The 27746-nt window shown below is 39.8% G+C and overlaps 1 protein-coding gene across 2 annotated transcripts in view; it reads right to left on the minus strand.

Moving 5' to 3' along the window:
* The window catches only part of LOC137093257 (TBC1 domain family member 9B), a 42317-nt gene that overhangs the window by 12933 nt on the left and 1638 nt on the right, over positions 1-27746 (minus strand). For both annotated transcript variants that reach the window (XM_067458065.1, XM_067458063.1), the window contains exons 2-17: positions 26986-27096; positions 22795-22913; positions 22094-22322; positions 20290-20548; positions 16007-16214; positions 15447-15626; positions 13788-13952; positions 10664-10814; positions 9826-10040; positions 8248-8365; positions 7955-8157; positions 6045-6127; positions 4463-4592; positions 4265-4363; positions 4111-4179; positions 821-1061 (exon numbers count right to left, since the gene is read on the minus strand). In XM_067458065.1, the coding sequence (XP_067314166.1) occupies positions 821-1061; positions 4111-4179; positions 4265-4363; positions 4463-4592; positions 6045-6127; positions 7955-8157; positions 8248-8365; positions 9826-10040; positions 10664-10814; positions 13788-13952; positions 15447-15626; positions 16007-16214; positions 20290-20548; positions 22094-22322; positions 22795-22913; positions 26986-27096 (2580 nt within the window). The remainder of the gene's footprint in view (positions 1-820; positions 1062-4110; positions 4180-4264; positions 4364-4462; positions 4593-6044; positions 6128-7954; positions 8158-8247; positions 8366-9825; positions 10041-10663; positions 10815-13787; positions 13953-15446; positions 15627-16006; positions 16215-20289; positions 20549-22093; positions 22323-22794; positions 22914-26985; positions 27097-27746) is intronic.

Genomic DNA, 27746 nt, shown 5'->3' on the forward strand with positions numbered 1-27746 from the left:
TATTATATTATGTCCTTTATAAGAGGATAGGACAAGATGGAGGCAGATGATTCACTGTGGCGACCCCTGAAGGGAACAGCTGAAAGAAAAAGAAGAAGAAGAATTTAAAGTTCCAGCCTTGCCCTCTGTGAAAAAAGTGTTGAAAGTTTCTTCTCGCAGTTCAAGATACGTACAGCATTTTGAACTGTAGAGGCAATTTCAACACTTTTCCCATAAATTGAATACGGATGCCTTTAGTAACCCCCCGGCGCCGTGTGGAGCACGTTATTTGACGGACAGATGGATTTTATGACCTTCAAAAACAGAGCTACATCTACTACCATTAAAAAGCTTAGATTAGCCAGAACTTTTTAAATGTAACTCTGATTGTATTTGTCTGAAAGATGAATGTCATATACACCTAGGATGGCTTGAGAGTTAGTAAATCATGGGCTTATTTTCATTTTTGGGTGAACATCTAACCCGTGGGGGTTAAGTGTTTCAGTCCCAAGATGGCGACAGACAGTCAACGACAAGCGCCAGCAAAGTGAAAGATTAAGCATATAAGTAGTACCTGTCGAGATAACTCATAGTACTGGATAAGCGGTGTGTTATTCAACTTATCTGGCAATAACATACCGCTCGAATGCACGATTGACCAATTAGAATCAAGTATTCCACAGAGCCGTGAAATAATAGCAAAGCACAACCATCCAATCAATTCCCCAAGAATAAAATCATCATATCGATGTACGTCATAAAAGGGAAGAAAAGACTATCGCAACTTCCGGTTCATGACAACTTTAATCAAACTGACTCCGCAGTAAAAGCATCTACTCACTGAGTCCGGTGACAAACTCTTTAAAGTTGATGAGGGAGTCTTTGTTTTGGTCGAGCAGGCGGAAGAGTCGGCTGGAGAGTGTGTTGGTGTGAAGGCCGCAGCTCCAGGGAGCCAGAGCAGAAAAGAGCTGAACAAACTGGCCGCAGTCGATGCGGTACTGCTCCAGATACGGCAGGCTGGGGTCGTGACGCTCCGCAGCCGTGCTGCTCGCACCCCAGTAACAGCTCATGATGTGTTTGGCCTGGGACAGACACACATCAGGACAGTTACACTGACCATAACAACAGCTGCAAGGTCTGACAGTATTGTACTGTACTATAAAGGCTTGCAAATAAATAATCATCCAATTAGTTAGACCAAGAAAAGAGAAGCACCTTTCATTTGGATGAATGGTTTTTTAAAAAAAGAAAAGAAAAATATAACATGAAAAATACCTAATATATATACACACACACACACACACACAGACACACTCACACAGACACACTCACACACACTCACCTAAAGGATTATTCATTGATTCAACAAGATGCTGAAAGCATTCTTTAGAAATGTTGGCCCATATTGATAGGATAGCATCTTGCAGTTGATGGAGATTTGTGGGATGCACATCCAGGGTACGAAGCTCCCGTTCCACCATATCCTTAAGATGCTCTATTGGGTTAAGATCTGGTGACTGTGGCGGCCATTTTAGTTCTGTGAACTCATTGTCATGTTCAAGAAACCAATTTGAAATTATTCGAGCTTTGTGACATGGTGCATTATCCTGCTGGAAGTAGCCATCAGAGGATGGGGACATGGTGGTCATAAAGGGATGGACATGGTCAGAAACAATGCTCAGGTAGGCCGTGGCATTTAAACGATGCCCAATTGGCACTAAGGGCCCTAAAGTGTGCCAAGAAAACATCCCCACACCATTACACCACCACCACCAGCCTGCACAGTGGCAACAAGGCATGATGGATCCATGTTCTCATTCTGTTTACGCCAAATTCTGACTCTACCATCTGAATGTCTCAACAGAAATCGAGACTCATCAGACCAGGCAACATTTTTCCAGTCTTCAACGGTCCAATTTTGGTGAGCTTGTGCAAATTGTAGCCTCTTTTTCCTAATTTTAGAAGAGATGAGTGGTACCCGGTGGGGTCTCCTGCTGTTGTTGCCCATCCGCCTCAAGGTTGTGCGTGTTGTGGCTTCACAAATGCTTTGCTGCATACCTCAGTTGTAACGAGTGGTTATTTCAGTCAAAGTTGCTCTTCTTTCAGCTTGAATCAGTCGGCCCATTCTCCTCTGACATCAACAAGGCATTTTCACCCACAGGACTGCTGCATACTGGATGTTTTTCCCTTCTCACACCATTCTTTGTAAACCCTAGAAATGGTTGTGTGTGAAAATCCCAGTAACTGAGCAGATTGTGAAATACTCACACTGGCCCGTCTGGCACCAACAACCATGCCACGCTCAAAATTGCTTAAATCACCTGTCTTTCCTATTCTGACATTCAGTTTGGAGTTCAGGAGATTGTCTTGACCAGGACCACACCCCTAAAGGCACTGAAGCAACTGCCATGTGATTGGTTGATTAGATAATTGCATTAATGAGAAATTGAACAGGTGTTCCTAATAATCCCTTAGATGAGTATGTATATATATATATATATATATATATATATAGAGAGAGAGAGAGAGAGAGAGAAAAGAGAGAGAGAGAGAGAGAGAGAGAGAGAGAGAGAGAGAGAGAGAGAGAGAGAGAGAGAGAGAGAGAGAGAGAGAGAGAGAGAGCTGAACAATCTGCCTTATGTATATTTTTTAAATGTATTATTAATATTTTATATTATTTATAACATACATACATACACACACAGACATATACACACACACACACACATATACATACATATATATATATGTAAGGGCTGTCCTCGACTAAGGATTTACACATTCGAATCAGAATTGTCGAATCTCTCTATGTTCGACCGATAGTCGAATCATCTGTGTGTGTGAATGGGTTGGGAGGGGCACGACACTTGTCAGCAGAAGGGTAAAACTATTTTTATTTTCCTTTACACACTGCAGTGCACACAGCAAACACTTTTAATAAAGTGACCAAAACTGCCTGCCAACTGACGAACTGACAATGGCTTTCTTATTTAAATAGCCTAAAAGGTAATGTGGTGGATAAACATTAATAAACCGTTTTCTCATAACTTGTTAAAGCCGCGATCGAAATACAGAACAAAACAAAAAAATATAAAAAAAGAACATTTTGATAAATAAACCTAAAAAAATACCTGCATAGAGAGGAAAAGAACACTTTGAGTGCGTTTACATGCACGTTATTCACCCGACTGTGCCTAAAACGGGTGAAGGACGCGAAGCTCAGCCCCGTGACTCAGGATCTCACATCGACGCGCACATTATATACACGCAAGCTCAATTTTAAATTGACTGACAGATGAGCTGCACGAAAGCGCTCTGTGGTGCGGCACGATTTTAAACAACTTCCTGAGTGGCTGCGGACAGGCGCTGAATGCTACCGCCGGTGTGTGTACACTCATTGAACGTGTTCTAATTTTAAAGGCGCGGTGCGAAGCTCAGCTCAGCGCTGCGACACATCTTTAAAATATTGAGCACCCCCATATTGCCAAAATGGTATGATCCTCGTTTCATAACACCCGCGAAGATTCGACCTATGTGGTCGAATCAGGCTCCGCATATCGATGCATCGAATCTTCGACTTTTCAGGGTCACCCCTAATATATATATATATATATCCTTCTTTTTTTCTCCATGCTACCATTCCCATTTTGGCGGTAATGGCCAAATTATGAAAACAATTATTTAATTAACAATAACAGCTAGTGGTTTCTTTAGTTAAAAATGAGAATTATGCTGTTATGAAGAACAGATCAGATAAATCACACACACACAAAAAAAAAACATTTATACACAAAAATTAATAAAAAAGAAAAACAAATTAATTAAATAATTAATAAAAAAACATATTAATATTTATGTATTAATATTATTATTTATTTTTTAATGTCATGGCAAGAACAAACTGAATAACAGTCACATAATTAACAAAAAACTACATACGAGATTTAAGATTAATACATTCTCAAATATACTCAGGTGACTTTTTTAAAAATGCATTAGTTAAACATATCTCTGTATAAAAATATTGTCTTCCCAAATTAAGTAATAATAATAACAATAATCATATATTATTTAATAAGCATTGTTATTAATAATTAAAATCAAATAAATAAATGCTGAGTTTTATCTTACCTTAAACAGAACATACAGTTCTTCCAACTCCTCGATAGTGAAAGCAGAATCTGTCATGATAGCTCTCACCTGAACATCACAAACACACATCCAGGATCACATGTGGAAATGTCTAAAATTGTGAAATATGTCCCGTCATTGCACACACACTTACCACACTCCTCTTGGCTGTGTCTTCTAGGGACTGTATGACCTTTAACCTTTGTTTAAACCTCATCTGCTCAATGACGTCTGCACGCAGGCTACCAAACTTCTGCAATAAGACAAAAACGACACACTCATTAAATTCATTAAAATGAATCACATTGATCATTGGTCAAAAAAACAAAGCACTAGGCCCCGCCCCCCTCACCTCATAGGACGCTTTAATGAGCTCAAAGGCGTCAATCTCAGGTGGAGGGTTGTTGCCACTGGTCAACAGAGCATGAAGGTGGGGAATGGGCGGAGAAACGGTCTGCTTATTCACAACATTATCCAAATATCTATAATACAGAGAAACAGATATGACAGCACAAACATTATTAAGAACATATTCACAAACTTCAGACAGTAGAAGAGGGCAAATCAAACCTTTTTAAATGGAACAGTTTACAACTTTATCCACCAAGTTATTGACGTGAACTCGACGCATGCGCGAGAATATGACGCAGCTCCACCGTTCGAATACATGACCCAGAAGCGATATTTTTTTCCCCAGGATGGTAGGGGAAGGCATAGATATGTATACATATCTGTGGGAAAAGGTACCGCCTTTTTCGTCTATGATTGGCTAGAAGGGCTCTCCTCCGATTGGTTATATATGTCACGTTCATGGCAGGCTGTCGGCTAGTCTGTTTTGTCTGTTTTATCATCTTTACAACAGAAGTACACAAAGTCAATCCAACACACACACACACACACACACACACACACACTCACTCACTCACTCACTCACTCACTCACTCACTCACTCACTCACTCACTCACTCACTCACTCACTCACTCACTCACTCACTCACTCACTCACTCACTCACTCACTCACTCACTCACTCACTCACTCACTCACTCACTCACTCACTCACTCACTCACTCACTCACTCACTCACTCACTCACTCACTCACTCACTCACTCACTCACTCACTCACTCACTCACTCACTCACTCACTCACTCACTCACTCACTCACTGTCTGAACGTCAGGTATATAACCAATCGGAGGAGAGCCCTTCTAGCCAATAATAGACGAAAAAGGCGGTACCTTCCCAATATATTGCGTCCCGGAAGAGGAGGAGCGGCGCTATCGCGTGAGGTCCAGGTGAGTTCACGTCAGAGACCTACACGGAAGACAATAACGCGCACAAAATGCGCACAAAAACTATTTTCCTCGCTTTGTAAAATTATTGTACAGCCACTGTAGTGAGATGGACTTTGTAATGTCGTCTTTAGTGCCTTTATGGGTCTTGTGAGTGGGTCAGTGGAAATGTCCTGAATGCCAATGGAGGCCTTTCTGAAGCCTTTCTCGGCCATCAGCTTTTAACAAAAATATCTTCATTTGTGTTCTGAAGATGAACGAAGGTGTTATGGATCTCCAACGACATGAGGGTGAGTAATTAATGAAATAATTTTCATTTTTGGGTGAGCTAACCCTTGAAGGTGGACACTTGTACAATTAAAAAGACTTTCACTTGCAATAATAGTACAATAGTATAAACTATCAATCAGACAACAGAAGGACTGGAGGAGATTGTGTGTGATAGATTTCAGCAAATATGAATCATTTAGAGGCCTAAATGCGCGAATCAAATATGATACTGTAGACTTTGTAAGGCTAAAACTGATTCATGACATTTAAAAGAAGAAAACAGCTGGTAAATGCTTTATGTCAGTGTCATCTGAAAACGTATTCGTATTGTACATATAATGAACTATATAATGTTGCATTAGCCAGACTCACCGGCCCAGAATGGTCATGGCCTCTCCCTCATCTGAACAGGACAGCAGTTGATCCATGTTTGCATGTAGCACAGCTAATGACACCTGAATAAGAGAGAAAGACACATGTTAGTCAGATTAAAAAACAAATTTGAGTGCCTTGTATACACACACACACGCATAAATAAAATGTCAACATTAATGTGATTAAATTATTTCCAGTTTAACACTTTATTTATCGCAGCATACATTTTTTTGTGTCACCCTTGGGATTGGCTGGATCATGCTATTATTCATGCAAATGCTTTTAAACCATTCAAGTGAGAAAAAAAGACAAAAGAGAACTTGTTTTCACTCTTGCTGTCTGTGTGAATATATTTTTTAACTAATATTTTTAAATATTTTTATTAGGTGTGTTTACACATTCGAATCAGAATTGTCGAATCTTTCTTTGGTCGACCGATTGTCGAATCATCTGTGTGTGTGTGAATGGGCTGGGAGGGGCAAGACACTAGTCAGCAGGAGGGTAAAAGTATTTTTATTTTCCTTTACACACTGAACACAGCAACAACTTTTAATAGTGACCAAAACTGCCACGATCGAAATACAGAAAATCACACAAATATATAAAAGAACATTTTGATAAATAAACCTAAATACCTGCCTGAGAGGAAAAAACACTTGAGTGCGTTTACATGCACGTTCTTAAGCCGATTGTGCCTAAAGGGGGTCACACAGCAGACGCAAAGCTTCAATTCAGCTCCATTTTGAAACGACTTCTGACAGAAGAGCTGCACGATGAGTGTATCTAGTAGCACAGGGTGAGATCAGAATGGACGATTTGAGGGAAATATAATATAAATGTAATATTCGAGGTGTGAAGCTCAGCGCCCTTAACGGGGCTGCACACCGGACACTCAGCTCAGTGCCGCGCCGCGCCGCGTCTTTAAAATATTGAGCACACCCATATTGCCAAAATGGTATGATCTTTTAAATCATGATTACGCTTTTTCACATCTTTGCTTTTCACGTAGCCTCTCATATTGAGCTATTTGGACCGCAAAAATTCAGACTCACTACCGCTCACGCGCGACATAAGTCTCTCTATGAAACCTGTAAACCGCATTCACCCGTTCTAACACTATAGCATTACTAACTCTATAGCGGTTGAACAGAGCACTGGAATTATTTATCATTTAAAGTACAATCAAATGGATTTCTCCATTCATTTTCATGTCTGTATCTGCGTGGCATGGCATTTTTTTTCTTCTGCACTTAGAGAGAACATTGGTCCTGCCATCCATGTGGACGTTACTTTGACACAAACCACCAATCTAAGTATGGTTGCAGACCATCTGCACCCTTGCTTGGAAACGGTATTCCCTGGTGGCTGTGGCTCTCCCAGCAGGATAATGCTCCTGCCACAAAGCACAAATGGTTCAGGAATGGTTTGAGGAGCACAACAACGAGTTTGATGTGTTGCCTTGGCCTCCAAATTCCCCAGATCTCAATCCAATCGAGCATCTGTGGGATGTGCTGAACAAACAAGTCTGATCCATGAAGGCCCCACCTCCAACTTACAGGACTTAAATGATCTGCTGCTAACATCATGGTGCCAGAGACCACAGCACACCTTCAGGGGTCTAGTGGAGTCAATGCCTTACAGGTCGGGGCTGTTTTGGCAGCAGAAGGGGGACCAACACAATATTAGGTCATAATATTATGCCTAATTGGTGTATATGACATTGATCAGTGAGCATAAACAGAAGTGTACTTGCTTGACACACAAGAACAATCCTCATTGGTTCCCAAGAACGATACCCGTTCTTGAAGAAGCTCAAACATGCTGCGTAACATGAGGATGAACTCTTGCTGAAGTTTGCAAGATAAAACTTTGTGCTGTGAATATTTGTGTGAATGTTGTTTTTGCACCTGGAAAATGACTTTAATGCCCTCGTAGAAGAAGCAGTCGACGAGCAGCACCGCACTGTCGAAAGGCATGACTGACAGGAAGAGTGTGAGAAACCAGGACAGAGAGATGGTAGAGATGACGCCCAACTCCTGCATGCGCTCGTACAACAGCGGCAAACACTCGCGGGTCAGCTCCTCAAACACTCCCTGATCCACCAACGCTCCTGGCACAGAGAAAGACATGACAAAAAACTAGTGAGAAATATATACAAGCAAAAAGTCACAACTGTCATGTGCTTATTTGTGTGACTGACCAACAACTCTAGTGTTGTAATAGTCGGGCAACATCCGTTCACACAGGGCCACAAGCAGCCAAAACGCCTCCTCTTCAGTACAATACAACAACAGCACAGATGTGACAATATTCATCGCCTGGAGGGATGGAGTGAGAGAAGGGGGGACAAAACAATGTTAAGTCTCTCATTTCTTTTTTTTACACAAAAAAACATGAATTTAACATTTAACCCTTAAAAGTATCTATTTTAAAGCTACTAATACAGTTTTTTTTATTAATAGTATCTATTCCATTAAGTACTTATTCATTAGATACTAGTGCCAATTCTTTAGATACTAGCACCTCTTTAAAAGATACTAGTAGTTATTCATTAGATACAAGTCCTTATTTTTTAGCCACTGGTACACATTCATTAGATACTAGTTTTTATTTATTAGATACCAGTACTTATTACAATAGTGACTCCAGTTTTCCGCGATTCCACGATCACTGAATACAATGCAAAATCAGCAAAATGTCTCTACTTTTTTTTTTTGCATTATGTTTTGCAAATATCTGGAAATTACTGCCACAAAATCAGTAATTTTGATCACAAAAACAATTGCGAAATCCTGTGACCAGGACTGAGTAGTAACATATTTTACATTTGTGCCATTGACTTCTATGGGGATCTGTCATTCAGATATCAACTGTTCAGTGCTGGCTAGTATGTATTCCAATTGTGACTAGTACGCATTTATTAGATACTAGAAGTTATTCATTAGGTACTAGTAGTACTTATTCTTTAGCTACTAGTATCTTTTAATAGTAACTAGTAACATTTCTTATCTTACTAGTCACAACTGATTTTTTAATCGTCTTATGAGTAGTCAGTATGGCCACTGAAGAGTTCAATTAAAAATCTTACTAGTAACATTTGGAATACTAGTGAGTACTAGTACTTAATCAATAAATATGTACTAGTCACAATTGGAATACATATTAGTCAGAACTGAACAGCTGATATCTAAATGACAGTTCCCCATAGAAGTCAATGGCACAAACTAGTTTCTAATAAATAACTACTAGTATCTTTCAAAAAGGTACCTACAGAATAAGTACTAGTAGCATGAAAATTGATACTAGATTGTTTAAATGATTAAATGTTAAAACTGCTTGCCACAGCATATTAAAATAACAGGCTTTTTTGCCAAATACATTTCAAATTTATAGGTTGAACTTGTAGGCTCATTAAAAACAAATATCCCCTCCGGTCATCATTTTTGGTCATATAGCAGTGGTAAATATAATGTAATGTAAGTATAATAGAATATGATAAAGTATTGTTTAGTTGAAATAATACAAATTGATGACTTTAACAAATGCATAGACTTGGATAGTTACAGGTCTGCTTACAGTAGATTTTTTTTTTTTTTTTTTAACAGTTTTTAAAAAAAATTCTGTGAATGTGTAAAACAAAGTGTGTGTGTGTGTGTGTGTGTGTGTGTGTGTGTGTGTGTGTGTGTGTGTGTGTGTGTGTGTGTGTGTGTGTGTGTGTGTGTGTGTGTGTGTGTGTGTGTGTGTGTGTGTGTGTGTGTGTGTGTGTGTGTGTGTGTACCTGGCAGTATCCGATGCCAGGGTTCCTGTAAGCGTAGGCCGTCAGGACCCGTCTGAGCGCAGCAATGCCCATCTCATTCTGGAAGGCGTGATGCTCAGGCATGGAGCGGTGGAGGTCTCTCTCGATCTCCTCTGTTGCTAGAGTACATTTACCCATCGCCTGCTCAACCAAACTGCCGTAGTAACCCGGGTGTGTGGCCATCTCGTTCTGAGCACCTGGAAAATGGAAAAAGTGTACAAATAAAAATCATGGGATCATAATGAGATCCATAACAATCTCTACTACGAAAACAGCTGACAGTCTGTTTATCCTCTGACAGCGTGTTATATCTCACACTGATGTGTAAGCATGATCTTTGACATCACATACAAGGAGAAGTCTTCGACACACATTCACACTTTGGCTACATTTGGACAAGCACACTACACTCGTTCCAGATACAAATGCATACTCTAATGATGCATCTCTTTCATGACAAACAGGATAAAACTTTTTTTTTTTAAATCACAATATTTCATTCTGAACCATAAAGTAAAGCATAATCATGTTAGAATTACAATGTATGAAAAAAAAGTTACAGGAAATGTTGAATAATGTTAATTTGTTGCTTTGCCTATATTTGATGTGCACAATGTAATGTTATCCCCCCCTCCTTCTAAATTTCATAAAATAACAAAGGCGTAGCACAAATAAAATGTATATAAGTTAAGTATACTAATATTTCAATCCAAACATTCCCCATTTGGTTACAGAGATCTTTGCAGTTGAGGACAGAGCAGAAAGCCTCTATCAGTGGTCTGGGTGAACGGCGCCTCCTGGTGTTTGGAGGATTCATTACCTGAGAACAGCAGCCATAGCTCTCCTCTCAAACTCTCAGGTATCCCGTTCAGAACCAGCTCTCTTGTCTTAGACGTGCGGTACATACACACTCCACGTCCATACTCAAAGAAATGGATGTTCCAAGATTCCTCTTTCATCTTCTCTCTCGTCTGGATGAACAGAAAGAGGACGTCAAAAAAAGGACAAAAGAAGGAAAACCCAAGACAACTGATGTTCCACAACTCTCCTCACATAAAAAAATTATTTGAACTCAAATCAATATTTTATTTCCACAACTGTTCAAAAGATTGAGGGCAGTGATTTTTTAGAGTGAAAAACCAGCAAGGATACATTAAATTGATCAAAAGTGACGGTAAAGAATTTATGTTACGAAAGATAAAATTTTAAATGCATGGTGTTTTTTAAATACAACTTTTTTATTTATTAAAGAATCCCCCCAAAAATTGTCACAGCTCCCACAAAAGAAGATTGGAATGATTTGTGAAGGATCATGTGACACTGAAGACTGGAGTAATGATGCTGAAAATTCAACTTTAAGTTTCACAGCATTAAATTACATGAACATATATTTACATAAAAACTATTGTTTTAAATCATAATAGTATGTCACTGTTTTTACTGTATTTTTGATCAAATTAATGCAGCCTTGGTGAGCAGAAGAGACTTCTTTCCAAAAAACTAACAATCATACCTAAACTTTTGTTTTTAAGTGCTAAGTAGCTGTGTAATAAGCAGATAATGTGCAGGTAAACAAAATAAACCCCTTCAGGATGATACCAGACATAAATATTACTACCCTTCTATCTACACTATATTGCCAAAAGTTTTGGGACCTGATTTTACATGCACATGAACTTTAATGACATCCCATTCTCTGCCTTTTCCTTTTCCTTTTCCTTTTTCCTTTAAGCAATCCCAGCATCAGGGTCTTTTCTAATGAGTCCTCTCTTCTCATTCAGTGACCGAAGCATTTGAGCTTTAGCTTCAGTATATGTCTTTCCAATGAACAGTCAGGCTGAGAGTGAGAGTGAGAGTGAGAGTGAGAGTGAGAGTGAGAGTGGTATTGTCTGCGTATCTGAGGTTGTTGATATTTCTCCCAGCAATTTTAATTCCGGCTTGTGATTCTTCCAGCCTGGCATTTTGCATGATGTATTCAGCGTATAAATTAAATAAGTAGGGGGGACAATATACAGCCTTGTCCTACTACTTTCCTAAATTTAAAACAATTATTTGTATCATGCCAGTGCTAACTTTTGCTTCTTGACCCACATACAAGGTTTCTCTGGAGACAGATTAGGTGTTCTGGTACTCCCATTTCTTTAAGAACTTGCCTTAGCTTCTTCAAAGGCTTTAGCGTAGTCAATGAAACAGAAGTAGATGTTATTCTGGAACTCCCTTGCTTTCTCCTTTATCCAGCAAATGTTGGCAATTTGATCTCTAGTCACTCTGCCTCTTCGAAACCCAGTTTGTACTTCTAGTACTTCCTAGTTCACATACTGTAGAAGCCTAGCTTGAGCATAACCTTGCTAGCATGTGAAATAAGCGCAATTGTGCAGTAATTTGTACATTCTTTGGCATTGCCCATCTTCAGGTTTGGAATATAAACTTATCTTTTCTGATCCTGTGGCCACTGTTGAGTTTCCCAAATTTGCTAGCATATTATGTGCAGCACATTAACAGCATCATCTTTTAAGATTTTAAATAGCTCAACTGGAATACCGTCATTTCCACTAGCTTTGTTAGTAGCAATGGTTGCAAAATATACTCAGTCTGGTTTTGGTATTGACCATCTGGCGTTGTCCATGTATAGAGTCACCTCTTCGGTTGCTGGAAAAGAGTGTTTGCTATGACCAGCGTGTTCTCTTGGTAGTACTCAATTAGTCTTAGCCCTGCTTCAATTTGTCTGTTATTCCAGATATCTTTGGACTTCCTACTTTAGCATTCCAATCCCCTATTATGAAGAGGACATCTTTTGTTGATGTTAGTTTTAGGAGATGTTGTAGGTCTTCATAGAATTGGTCAACTACATCCTCTTCGGCATCAGTGGTTGGGGCATAAACAAAAGGTAGCATATTGGATACCTTCCGACCTGACGGCCTCATCTTCTAGCGTCATATCCATTGGCCTTTTGATACTGATCATGGGGTTTTCTTGGCAAGGATACTGGAGGGGGTTGCCATTTCCTTCTCCACAAAGTTGGGAGCATGAAATTGTCCAAAATGTTTTGGTTTGCTGAAGCATTAAGAGTTTCTTTCACTGTAACTAAGAGGCCAAGCCCAACCCTTGAAAAAAAAAAACCTAACCCCCCTCCACCAAACTTTACACTTGGCACAATGCTGTCAGACAAGTCGCATTCTCCAGGCAACCGCCAAACTCAGACTCATCCATGGGATTGCCAGACAGAGAAGCGTGATTGGTCACTCCAGAGAACACGTCTCACTGCTCTAGAGTCCAGTGGCGGCTGCTTTACTCCACTGCACCCCACGCTTTGCATTGCTCTTGGTGATGTAAGGCTTGGATGAGCTGCTCGGCCATGGAAACCCATTCATGAAGCTCTCTACACACTGTTCTTCAGCTCATCTGAAGGACACAGAAGTTTGGAGGTCTGTAGCTACTGACTCTGCAGACAGTTGGCGACTTCTGTGCACTGTGAGCCTCAGCATGCGCTGACCCCGCTCTGTTATTTTACCTGGCCTACCACTTCGTGGCTGAGTTGCTGTAGTTCCCAATCCCTTCCCCTTTGTTATAAGACCGCTAACGGTTAAGAGCGTTGAATATTTAGTAGTGAGGAAATTTCCCGACTGGACTTATTGCACAGGTGTCAGCCTATCACGGCACCACGCTTGAGTTCACTGAGCTCCTGAGAGCGACCCATTCTTTCACTAATGTGTGGAGAAGCGTCTGCAGGCCTAATGCTTGATTTATACACCTGTGGCCATGGAAGTGATTGACCATCTGAATTCAATGATTTGTAGGGGTGTCACAATACTTCTGGCAATATAGTGCATGTATTTCTGTATTATCAATAATAACGACCTGAATGAAAGAGACTGGACTTTAAACATATTTTTTTATGTATAATTGTTTGAACCACTTCATATGATGGCTGATGGGTGTCTCACCATTTTGGGCCCCAGCTCCTCCGGGACGTCCTGATGGTAGATTTGCAGTAGGCCCTGCTTGGCAGTGGGCAGACTGGGGCTGTAGTGTTGGTTGTGGGGCTCTCCAAGCCCTAGCACAGGAGGGGACGAGGGCAGAGACGGCGGTGTACTTGGGCTGGGATTCTCCTGGAGACAGAAGTCACATTGACACATGTTTACAACCGACCAGTAGGGACTTCAATGGTGCAAATGTGTGTAAGCATGAAAACTAAAAACACTAGTTCAAAAGTTTTGTGTCAGTAAGATTTTTTTTAAAAAGAAAATTAAAAATACTTTTATTCAAAAAGGACAGTAAAGACATTTATAATGTTACAAAAGGTTTTAACTTCAAATGAACAGTGTTCTTTTGAACTTTCTAATTTAAAGAGTCCTGGGGTGGGGGAGAATCACTGTTTCCTCAAAAATATGAAGCAGCACAACGGTTTTCAACATTGATAATAATTAGAGGCTGCCCCGACTAAGGATTACACATTCGAATCAGAATTGCCGAATCTTTCTATGGTCGACTGATAGTCGAATCATCTGTGTGTGTGTGAATGGGTTGGGAGGGGCACAACACTAGTCAGCAGGAGGGTAAAAGTATTTTTATTTTCCTTTACACACTGAACACAGCAATCAATTTTAATAAAGCGACTAAAACTGCCTGCCAACTGACAGACGAACTGACAATGGCTTTCTTATTTACGTTTAAATAGAAGGTAATGCGGTGGATAAACATTAATAAACCGTTTTCTCATACAATGTTAAAGCCACGATCGAAATACAGAACATCACACAAATATATAAAAGAACATTTTGATAAATAAACCTAAAAAAATACCTGCCTATAGAGAGGTAAAGAACACTTTGACTGCGTTTACATGCACGTTCTTAAGCCGATTGTGCCTAAAGGGGGTTTCACACCGGACTGAAGCTCAGCATCGCATCTCAGGATCTCACACCGGATGCGCACAATATATACACGCGAGCTCAATTTGGAACTGACTTCTGACAGAAGAGCTGCACGATGAGCATGTATCTTGTAGCACAGGGTGAAATCAGTATGTACAGTGACGATTTGAGGGAAATATTATATAAATTTTAATATAAAACCTTGAAATGGTGCTCTGTGGCGCGGCAGGATTTTAAACAACTTCCTTAGTCGCCGCGGACCAGCACCAACTGCCGCCACCGGTGTGTGTACACTCATTGAATGTGTTCGAATTTAAAGGTGCGGCGATGCGAAAGTCAGCGCTCTTAAAGGGGCTGCACACTGGACGCGAAGCTCAGCGGCACGCCACGTCTTTAAAATATTGAGCACCCCCATATTGGCAAAATGGTATGATCCTCGTTTCATAATACCCGCGAAGATTCGACTGTGAGATCAGTGGTCGAATCCGGCTCCGCAAAACGATGCATCAAATCTTCGGCTATTTGGGGTCGCCCCTAATAAAAATCATACATTTTTTGATACAGAATACATACTTTTTTCAAAAACATTAATTAATCTTATCGACCTAAAACTTTTGAAAGAATCAGCATATAAAATGAAATACTCTGCAAATTCCTTTTATTCCATACATCACATTTATGTCATTAACCCAGTGAAAATATCCTACATTCTGATGAAATCTGACTCACGGATTGAGAATTTAGGCCACACGGCCTGTCAGGTGTGCGCTGCAGGAAGTCGGAGATTCGCTGTACCAGAAAGTCACGGTCTTTGAGGTTGGCAAACAGGAAGGTCATCTTGTTTTTAGTGCTGATCGACAGTGGACTCGGCAAAACACTGCTGCTGTCTGCTTTTTCCACTATGGTCACCTACAGGGAGAAAATGAGTCACTGTCCAGCTGTTGTGCAACTATACGTGTGTGTGTGCTTGTTTTTGTGGAATATCAGGACACAAAAGTGTATAATGACATGGTTATGACATAGGTATTTCAAGGAAGGGTAATATGAGGACATTACCCATGTCCCCACTTTTCAAAATGCTTATAAATCATGCAGAATGAGTTTTTTTGAGAAAGTAAAAATTCTGAATGTTTCCTGTGATGGGTAGGTTTAGGGGCAGTGTAGGGGGATAGAAAATACAGTTTGTACGGTATAAAAACCATTACACCTATGGAATGTCCTCACATTTCACAAAATCAAACGTGTGTGTGTGTGTGTGTGTGTGTGTGTGTGTGTGTGTGTGTGTTTACCTCTCTCAGTGGAATAATAAGTTGACACAGATCTTCCTCTCTACTGGCAAAGCAGATGTAGTTGTTAGAAACAAACATTTGACCAACGACATGCATCTTTGTGAACGGCGTCCAGAGCGTACAATCGGTGTGTCCATCCAAACGTTCGTCCGGCGTGAGTCGGAAAAGCGCCCTGTACCGCTCATTCTTTGCACGAGCATCCAAGTCCCTGAAATGAGAAAACTAGTTTAATTGAAAGTAGTTAAACCAAGATCTGCATATTTATACTGACTCTATATAAGGGTTTCAATTATATTATCAAATGACAAGATTCATTATTTTAAATCACATTTGTTTGGCACATACATAAATATATATCAGGGCTCCCGAGCGATTTTACCATGTTTAATCTGATTAATAACATTATATGCAATTAATTAATCGAATTAATCACACATCAAATTTGTCTGAGAAAAGACCACCAAAAGATAATTTAAAGTCATTGTGTTAAATGAGAAAAAACATAAAATAAACATTTTTTTTTAAAAAGAAGAAGAAAAAAAGACCTTTTGGGCTTCAACAGCCACGAGAGTGAGTAAATTACAATTTTAATTTTGGGGTGAACTATTCCTTTAATACTTTTTTATTAATATGAAAATAGTTTTTTTTTTTTTTTTTTTACAAAATGATACTCTAAATAAGTAATTAAAACTGCCAGTAGGTGGCAATAAATGTCTAAATGAGCAAGTCATTCATTTATTTCATTTGTTCAAACCAGGAATTAAGTAAATGGCTCTTTTTATGAATGGGCCATTGAATCATTGGTTCACCTGATTCGTTCAAAACGCAAATTCATTCAGAAATGGAACACCGCTGCTCAGAGACACACAACAGTTCTGCTCTGGCTTTATAGGTTACATTTTGTAGGCAAAATTGAGCAAAAGCAGACAATATGGCATCTAAAATACAACACAATATTAACTTCTTATTTATTGAACTGTTGTATAAAATCAATATCACATTTGCACTCATGCTATTTAGGACAAAAACAGCATCCGTTAATCGTGTGATATTGATTAACATGACATAAATATGAGACAAAAATTCATACTGGGGCATTTTTGGCCTGTGGGCATATAACCAGGGGTGCACATAACATTTTTTGTCTGGTTCTCAAGGGAGAACATGGAGATGCTGTTTGATACTCACACTTTACGCAGCACACTTATCCAACAAGTTGTCGTCATCACTTTACACCTAACTGACCTCATAACTATCTTATTTTCTCTTGAACATGAGGATGTAAGCCTGCTTCTTTCTTCCTTGGTTAAACCTGCAATTTACAGTTTTTTGGTTCAAAAGTCTCTGTTGTCAGCTTAGACAAGTATGTAATATATTTATGGCAATTTAAAACAAAATATTATTTTGACAGGCTGCCGTGAAGACCTCCCGCACAAAACCGAACCGAACCGAACAATAGGGGTGTGCATTGGCACTGCCTTCACGATTCGATTCGATTACGATTCACCAGGTAACGATTCGATTCAATTCGATTCTACGATGCATTGTGATGCATCACAATTCTACAGCACACAAAGCAAATTTTTCATCAGTCATGATGCAATACAAGCAGATATTAAACAAAAGATTGTATTGGCTGCTATGTGTCTCCTGTATCTTTGACATAAAAGTTATTAAATAAAATAAAATGTAATTAAATAAAATTAAATAAAATGCAATTAACCCTTAAATGCATGACTGTTTCACCAAATATTCAGGTCGTTAGCGACCCGGATCTATATTTAACATGGATAGACCTCTACCTGTCGTGAATAATATATAAAACTCCTGATTTTAGAGTAACAGCTACAGAAGAATAAAATAAAACCTATTTCGTTACCTTTTGGAGCTTGGAATGTTTAATGTTTGAGCAGATGTTTAATACCATCATCATATGACCTCGTCAGAGTTTACCAGTAGATTCAGCATCTGCGTCATATTCGCGATCTCGAGCATATTCTCCAAACTCATTTTCAATGTCTTCAAAATCAATATTTTGATCACTGACAGCTTCTTGACCACATCCATCATCAAGAGACAGTGACACTAACATATGATTGTGTTTAGTACTTGCTCTCTGAAGTAAATCACTAGCCCATTTCAAGTTTTGCAGATTATAATTATTGTTTCGTTTTCTGTCAGAGGTAACTATGAGTGAAACGTCCCTTCATCATTGGGTATCAGACATTGCCACCTTGTGGAATAAAGGGGAATTGCACATAATCGATTATGGCACTTTGCCGCATCGATGCTGAATCGTTCATGCCCCGCATCGCGATGCATCGCCGAATCGATTATTGTTGACACCCCTACCGAACAAGGTGGTAAAAAACCGAGGTATGTATTGAACCGTGGACTAATTGTTTTGTTGCATCCCCAATATATATATTAAAGGTCCTGTTCTTCGCGATTCCATCTTTCAAACTTTAGTTAGTGTGTAATGTTGCTGTTAGAGCATAAATAATACCTGTAAAATTATAAAGCTCAAAGTTCAATGCCAAGCGAGATATTTTATTTAACAGAAGTTCCCTTTCAAAGCCTACAGCGAACGGCCGGTTTGGACTACACCCCTGCACTTCCTGCTGTGATGACGCAACTAAAACCGTCTGTTGACGAACCCTCCGCCCACAAGAACATGCAAAAAAGGGGCCGTGGTCTTGTTGCTCTCCCACGTGGAGGAGAGCGCGCATTCAGCGCTTGCATCTCCCAGTTATGGTAAGAGGAGGGTCCTTTCCGGGCAAATTGCGCTAAGCTGCTGTCCAATCACAACACGGGAAGCGCTGGCCCAATCAGAACTCGTTACGTGTTTCTGAAGGAGGAACTTCATAGAACAAGGAAATCATCAGGCCGTTTTTAGGACAGAGGAAACAGCGCTGTACAGATAAGTAAATTGTGTGAAAAATACTGTTTTTTTACACGCGAAACATGAACTCATGTTATATTGCACACTGTAAACATAATCAAAGCTTCGAAAACACGCGAAGAACGGGACCTTTAAAGGAACACTTTGAAAACACATCAGATCTCAATGGGGGAAAATATCATGCTGGATATCTATACTAAATATGGACTAGGTAATGTGTTATGAACGAAAGGATGCCTTATTGTTTGATAGAAATTAAAATTATCAACCTACAGAGGATAAAATTATCAACCTACCCAACCCAGCGTAGGGTCTGACAATGGGTCCAAGGATTTCAACCAGATACATAATGAAAATCAGGGTGCCATTGTCTAGCCTGTAGAGGTTTGTGTGTCCCTCCATGGATAAGCCTCCCCAGACCATTACTGACCCACCACCAAACCGGTCATGCTGAACAATGTTACAGGCAGCATAACTCCACGGCTTCTCCAGATCTTTTCTCGACTCTCGCATGTGCTCAGGGTGAACCTGCTCTCATCTGTGAAAAACACAGGGCACCAGTGTTGGACCTGCCAATTCTGGTGTTCAATGGCAAATGCCTATCAAGCTCCACGGTGCTGGACAGTGAGCACAGAGCCCTAGTCGGGATCCACAGGCCACCCTCATGAAGTCTGTTTCTGATTGTTTGGTCAGAGACATTCACACCAGTGTCCTGCTAGAGGTCATTTTGTAGGGCTCTGGCAGTGCTCATTCTGTTCCTCCTTGCACAAAGAAGCAGATACGGTCCTGCTGATGGGCTAAGGACCTTCGTACAGCCCTGTCCCCCTCTCCTAGAGTAACTGTCTGTCTCCTGGAATCTCCTCCATGCTCTTAAGACTGCGCTGGGAGACACAGCAAACCTTCTGGCAATGACATGTATTGATGTGCCATCCTGGAGGAGTTGGACTGCCTGTGGGTAGGGTCCAGGTACTTGAAAAACCGTCAGAAAAGATGATTTAGGTGGAAATCTCAGTGGCCTCCTCCTGTAAAACCATTCCTGTTTTGGGGGTCGTCTCATTGTTGACCATCTAGCGAACCTGTTGTTTGTTTAATTAACACCAAAGCAGCTGAAACTGATTAACAACTGCCGCTGCAACTTAACTGACCAGATCAATATCCCTGGAGTTTAACTGACTTGATGCTATTCTCTGATTAAAAAGCATTCCTTACATTTTTTTAAGCAGTATATATTATATATATATATATATATATATATATATATATATATATATATATATATATATATTACATATTATATTATATATTATATTATATTATATTATATTATATACCGCATGAGATGATATATATATATATACCTCATCTCATGCGGTTTGCTCACCTCTTTAGTGCAGAGACATTTTTCAGGGTTTTGCAGGGTTTGGGGAGCGAACGATCGGCGGCGAAGCTCTCATTGTCCAGCAGCTGTCTCATGGCGATGTTGGCCAGTTGCTCCATTAGTTTGAAGGTCTCGTTGATGTTGAGGAACATGGAGAAGAAGTGCTCGGTGCCGCGAGTGCTCACGCGAACGCTCTCTGGAAAAACCAGTGTGGCGTTCTTGTCCAACTGTGTGACGTCCGTCCACTGCACCACCAGTGAAACTAGAGTGGGTGGAGGAAGAATGGCCGTGAAAAAGATGAACAAAAAAACGTGCAAAACAAGAAATGGGACAAACAGATTTTATTAAGCATGATAGAGGAGAAGAAGCATGCACAAACACAATTTCACACTAAATAAAGCACATTTAATTCAGTATAAATCAGACTCAAGACTTGAGTTCAAGACTCAAATGACATCACTAAAATATAGCTGCAAGCAGAGATGACAGGCGCATAACCTGGCGCCACCACCACCACAAAATGACCAATTTTTATGTCATGTGGACTAGTGTTGTCAAAAATATCGATATTTCGATATATATCGATACTGGAATATCTGAAACGATACGATTCTCAGTTTTTACAGTATCGATATCAGCTGCGCTCTCCTCTCCGACCGAAAGCGAGTTGACACACACCGGCATATTCTCCCTCAGCCCGGTTAACCTCTGAGCACGGCGAACACGCGTTCTGCTGGACTTTTTCCTCATGACAGTGTGTTAGTGTTAGTGAGTGATCGGTCTGAATTTCGCGCGGGATTGCACATAAATTAATTCTACTAATCCCCGCAGATTTCGTGCTCCACATCTGAAGCGCACACACACATAGCCTACCGTAATAAAGCCGCCTCTGACATGATACAAGTGCAAACATTTGCTTCCTTTTCCAGTTTATTATTGGTCAAATACACTCAAAGAATTATCAGTGCACATCTGGAAGAGTATTAACGTAAACACAGTCACAAACAGTTCAGGAAGAACGAGTAACAGGAGCAGTGTTCAGGATCCATGCGTCTGTTAAGTCTTAAAGGGACCGCAGTCATTTGCTATTCAAACTACAAAAACACAAACGATCAACAGCTCTTGACTGATCAACTTGTGTAACTTTAATAGTTTCATCTGTACGCTATTGAATTTTTTTTACAAAGAACATTATCCAATGTTGTTTTAAATGTAATTACTATGCATTTTTTTAATTCAGTTTCTTATCTGAATGTTAGACTTACCTGAAAAAATAAAGCAGTCTGTTTAATTTGTATCTTCTATTCTATTGCATTTATTTGTGCTATTGTTTGTAATCTGTTTATTTGTTCTTATTTTATTACTGTTTACTCGTCTTTTTAAATTCAATTTACCATTAGAAATCAAGCTTTCTTGTGCTGTGTGTAAGCTATTGCAACACAATTACCCCATTGTAAAAAATACATTGAGATAGCAAAAATTTGTGAGATAATTTTAATAGTAATTGATCAATTGATCAATAATTGTTTAAATCAAAACGATGCCCAACCCTAAGGAACATGCTGGCCACATGAATTTTTAGTAAAAAATAACAATGAATAATAAGTTCTCTTGTCATATTAAGCATCTTATCTTATTTATTTATATATTTTTTTACTGTGGTATCGATTTAGTATCGATATATCGATATTTTAGTCTGATATCGTATCGAAGTCATAATTTTGGTATCGTGACAACACTAATGTGGACCCTTATATGCGGAGAAAGTATAACACTAGCTTTAGAGTCAGTAATGCACACGTCTCACCCTCTTTTCCAAGCAGGAAGGAGTAGAAGCAGAGGTGATTGACGGACAGGTAGATCCAGCCCTGCCGCGGGACTCTGCCCTTCCAGTAGCTGCAGGGGTAATAGTTCACCAGCTTCTCTTCCTCCGGCATGCCGAACAACTTCCGCATCTTCAGCTCGGCTTCACGGAACTTCCCAGGATCCTCGTCTTCCTGAGGTTTGCCGCTTTTATTCTCTTCAGCGATGATGCCCTATAAAAAAGAACAATCTTCAGATGAGGCGTGTTTTAATAATCGTTTTGCATTTGGATGTAAAAAGTACATTCAAAAAGTCCCTTCAAAAGTTCTGCTCACCAAGGCTGTATCTATTCGATCAAAATTACAGTAAAAACAGTAATATATTGAAATAATATTACAATTAAAAATGTTTTACGTGAAAATATTGTAAAATGTAATTCATTCCTGTGCCCAAAACTGAACATATTATTCACATATACACACACAAATGTTCAAGTATAAAAATTAAAAAAAAAGTTTAAAGTTTGTGAATTTTATTACAAATATATAGTTTTTAAAAATAAAACCTAGCAACAAAGTGAGAGAATTTTATCATGTATTCAGTGGAATTTTTAGAATCTAGTTGATCATAACCTGTGAAGAAATTCATTTTAAATCTAACAGCTCATATATAATTCTGTACTTTGACAAATGAAGCAAATCCCACCTGTATTTTGCCCTTGACGAAGGTGGTGATGTCATCATCATTGTCAAAGATGGACAGAGTCTGGAGTAGATTTGTCTCGAGCCACTCCCAGTGTTCAGTGATCTCTTTACGAGATGAGCCTGAGAGAAACACACACACATCCATCAGAGCAGCAGTGCTAACTGTGTCACAGCCTTTAATATGTCCCTCAGATTCAGGGCTGCAGTTTAAAGGTCAGGTGAGGTTTACAGGTGGTACGGTGAATGTTAATGTGGGCCGTGTGACTCGACACAGTCACTCCAGATTTTCATCTTTATTCTGCTGCTGCAGAGATGTTGGTACTGGATAAAACAACTACTTGTTAAGTCAAAGTGTAACTATTTAGGAAAATAGCAAGAGTGTCCTTTGTTACCAGACTATCTAACCCACGTGTGACCTGACTAAACAAATCTAGACAAATCAATTTGTCTTGAGAAAGACAAATCAACTCTTATCTGGACTTATAACTAGACTCTTGACCACGTACACACACAGTCAGTACTATTTTTTTTGTCATTTGGGGAACATGTATTATCACTGATTTGCAATGAATTGCATATATGAGCCTGTGTGTGTGTGTGTGTGTGTGTGTGTGTGTGTGTGTGTGTGTGTGTGTGTGTGTGTGTGTGTGTGTGTGTGTAAGATACTCAACAAAAACACATGCAAACTTGTAAATATATACACTGCCGTTCAAAAGGTTTTGATCAGTACGTTTTTTGTTTTGTTTTTGAAGAAGTCTCTTCTGACCAAGGCAGCATTTATTTGATTAAAAATACAACTAAAACAAGCGAACAAAAAATTAAAATCAATTAAATATGAAATATCTGTTTTCTATGTGAAAATATTGTAAAATATAATTTATTCCAGTGATCAAAGTAGAATTTTCAGCATCATTACTTCATTCTTCAATGTTTCATGATCCTTCAAAAATCATTTTAATATGGCAGGCCCAGCACCTCAAGCCAGGTGCAACCTCCTCGACATCGATAGTCGAAATAACCTTGCAAGTTCATTAAGACTTTCTCCTGCGGCGGTACACTGTACGGCTCTTCAACCGCTCAGGCAAATGCAAGTAACGCACAATGTGCTAAATTGCTGTTTAGTTAGTCAAAGCTGTGAACCCCTTTGTTCAAACAAAGGAACTTGCAGTCATAACTGATGGCTCCCCCAGGAGTTCTTATAGCTTCATCCCTCTGTTCTGACCTGGTTCTTCAACCACTTAAACTTTACATATTACCCATGTGTGTTTTAGTTATGTGTGCATGGGTTTCTGTTTAGTTTAGTTGTGTTCGTGATTTAGTTCATAAAACTTGTGCACAATACATATCTGGTTCTGACTCCCTGCCTGCAAACAAATCAACCCATGTGCTTTAAATGCTAAGGAAAAATGTTTTTTTTTTTCTTTCTGTGGTTATGAAAAATACCCTTCCCTTAGAACTAACTAATAATCAAGAGTGTTCACAGGATGAACTGACTGATGGATTGTACTGTTAATGTAGCTACATCAAGTTAATCACATTAACTGATTCAAATATTCATAATTAATCATAGTGAATAATCATAATGTGTTATGAATAATTATTAATATTTCCCTTTTGAGCTAATTCGCTATAGTGTGGATATTTTTTATGATGGATGGATGCACTTTGCGGAGTTATAACAGCCATTCACAGCTATTGTAAAGCATGGAAGAGCCAGGACATTTTTAATAGGATATAACTCCGAATGTGTTTGTGTGAAAGATGAATGTCACATACAACTAGAATAACTAAAGGGTGAGTAAATCTGGGTTGGGGGAACTATCCCTTAAAGGGGCGGTGAAACACTCAGTTTCAGTCAATCTCATGTCAATCTTGAGTACCTATAAAGTAGTATTGCATCCTTCATATCTCCGAAAAGTCTTTAGTTTTATTATATTTATAAAAGAAATATAGGCTGTACCGAGTCTTTCCGGAAAAAAACGAGCGCCTGGAGGCGTATCGTGTGGGCGGAGCTAAAGAATGACGAGCGCAAAGCGGTGACGTCCTCAAGCGTGGAGAAACCCATGGTTATCTCAGCTAATACAGATATGATCCAGAATCAAATCTGAGGGAGAAATAAATTGAACAGGAGAAACAGCAACAGCAGGACGTCCGTCTCTGTGGTATGAACTGTATTTAGTGGCCTGTCAACATTTGTGTGTCTTTACTCGCAGTTTATGAGGACATGATTCGGTTTATGGACTATTGTATGCGACTAAACCTTAGCAGTAGCAAGCAAAACGGTTTTGCACGTCAGACTAGTGTAACGTTATACATTGAACAACAATGGAGTAACCGTTAGCGCATTTGAATGACGAAGCACGCGATCGTGTCGTTTACTGATATTTACTCACGCGCCGATAGCCAAAAGCAGAGACATTTGAAGCAGTTTTACTCACCGGCTGCTTCCAAAGCAGGACCGAACCTTTATCGCTGGGACCGCTCCGTCAAAAACACACGTCTTTGGTATGATTTCATGAAGTCCTCTGACAGCAGTGACCGTGGAAATCCACTTTGAGACGCGACTGAAGCGATGTTGTGAAGCTTCCTGTCATTTCTGCGTTCAAATCGGTTCAAATGCAGCGCTGCCTTCCCGGAATGCTGTGCTGAAGCGCTGAAGTCGCTCGACGTCACCCATAGGAATAAAGTAAAGCGCGTCGCGTCATAAGTGTTCACGGATGACTGGATCTGCAGCTTGAGAGTGTGTTTATGGCCGTGCATTTCCTCTCTCGCTCTAGTCATGCGCGCGCACCCTACTGGGAGAAGAGCCCGTACGGCCCATACAAGGACCTTCCGCTCTATTAAAGGTGCACTATGTAGTATTTTTGCAGTAAAATATCCAAAAACCACTAGGCCAGTGTTATATATTTTGTTCAATTGAGTACCTACAATATCCCAGATGTTTCCAACTATTTGTAAATTGTGAGAAAATTGCTATTTTAACTAAGGACAGGGACGTTGCAGCATTGCATTTGAGGGAGTCGCCTGTCAATTGCGTCATATCTGCGCTACCCTCGGTTTCGGCTTTTATTTGGCAGGAGCGCTTTACTCTTAGAGGTGTGAACAACTGAACGCACGGAGTAACGTCATAACATCATTTTAAACACACTTAAATGTATCTAATATGATAAACAGAGCTCCATTACCTCAAAATCATAACCGGAAGAGCGGATCTGTGCAGGCGCCTGGCAAATGAGTCCCGTCCCTATCATAATAAAAGTCCCGGTATTCGCGAGGCGGGTATTTGTTTAACAATCGCTCCAGCAGCTGTGCTCAGGTCCACAACACTCAGTCCTGCTCTGCTTTAGACTACAGTAACGTTAATAACCGCATACATGAACGTGATTTCTGCCCGAGTCCTATTTTCCACCGGCTGTGATGAGAAGACCACATCTCCAAAGATGCTGCGCTCACACTTTGCGTCATTAAACTACGCATTTGTTTTGCATAGGCGCCCTCCAGTGGAAGAAAGCTGCATAGTGCACCTTTAACGTTAAGCTGACCCATACTCGAAAAAAACTCTCAGAAACTTGTGAGAAACCGGAAGGAGTATTTTTGACACAGAAATACTCCATCAAACGTCCAACATTAGTTTTTGAAACTTTGTCTATGTTTAGGATGGGAATCCAAGTCTTTAACAGTGTAAAAAGCTCAGTATGCATGAAACAGCATTTCACCCCCCCTTTAAAGGGAACTATCTATTAATTAAAGGGAACTTTCCCTTTAAGTAAGCCTTACTGATTAAACATTTTAAAGCTAAATTCATGCAAGTGCTGCTTTTCCATCATTGCCAGCAATTCCTCAAGTCCTCAAGCGTACATGCGCATCCCAATTTTAGTGTACATTGCAGTATTTATAATACATGATTTATCCGTGCACATTATGATTGTTTTAAATTCATGTTCCTGATGATCTTGAGTCAGAATATCTTCCCCTCCCTCTTCATCTCTTCTCTGATGACGAGGGTGGGGCAACCTGTCACTCACATCAGATCCACCAATAGCAGACCACAGCCATCCAATCAATTCCTCACAACTAAATCAAGCCCCGCCCTACATTTATTCTTGTTTGAGAAGCGCTTCACTCAGAAATACGACACAATAGGGGAAAAAAAGACCACAACTTCTGTGACATGCTGATTTTAAATACAGACCACAAGCGATGTTCCAGAAGATCTGTGACTCTCCCGTCTGGTGCAGAATCCTGTACGGGGCCACACGAGCACTCGAGTCCAACACGACATCTAACGTACCCACCAGCAAACCTGAGAGAAAAAGACATGGGTTAACATGTCAATGGTCACACCCACATGCTGTATGGAGGAAAACAACATCTACAAATAACAGCCCTTTGAGCGCAGTGGTTTTCTTCAGTCCTCATTGCTGACACACACACATTCTGCCAGATAAACACTCTGCGTGTGAAAGAGGGTTTCAGAGGAATTTAAGACATTTGTCACACACACACCAACCTGACTTCCTCTTAAATCGGTCACATGAACAGTTAATGTGTGATTCTGATGGAGAGATAAACACTAACTGGCTTCTTCAAAAGGAAATAAGGGTTATTGCGATACATAAAGCACTGAAAATTGCACAAGTGTGTTACAAATGCATATCACCACAACTAATAACAATCTCACCCATATTACACAACTTCCAGACAACAACAGGCTAATGCTGAGGTTTTCCTAATGCAATTGAGTTTATAGTCGGGTACAGAGGTGAATGTCGTCGTTCTGCTGTCATGTGAGGGACGCGTCTGTTTTTGTCTGTTTGCTTTTAGCTGCCAGGGAGACACATATGAATGTCTTTCACTGGAGGGAATACAAGATAATATTTCCTTCCCTCCCATATATATATATATATATACACGCACACACCCACACGGTGAAAAGTTTGGAAAAATTACTAT

Source organism: Pseudorasbora parva, chromosome 11 (genome assembly GCF_024679245.1).
Source record: "Pseudorasbora parva isolate DD20220531a chromosome 11, ASM2467924v1, whole genome shotgun sequence".
NCBI classification, from domain to species: domain Eukaryota; kingdom Metazoa; phylum Chordata; class Actinopteri; order Cypriniformes; family Gobionidae; genus Pseudorasbora; species Pseudorasbora parva.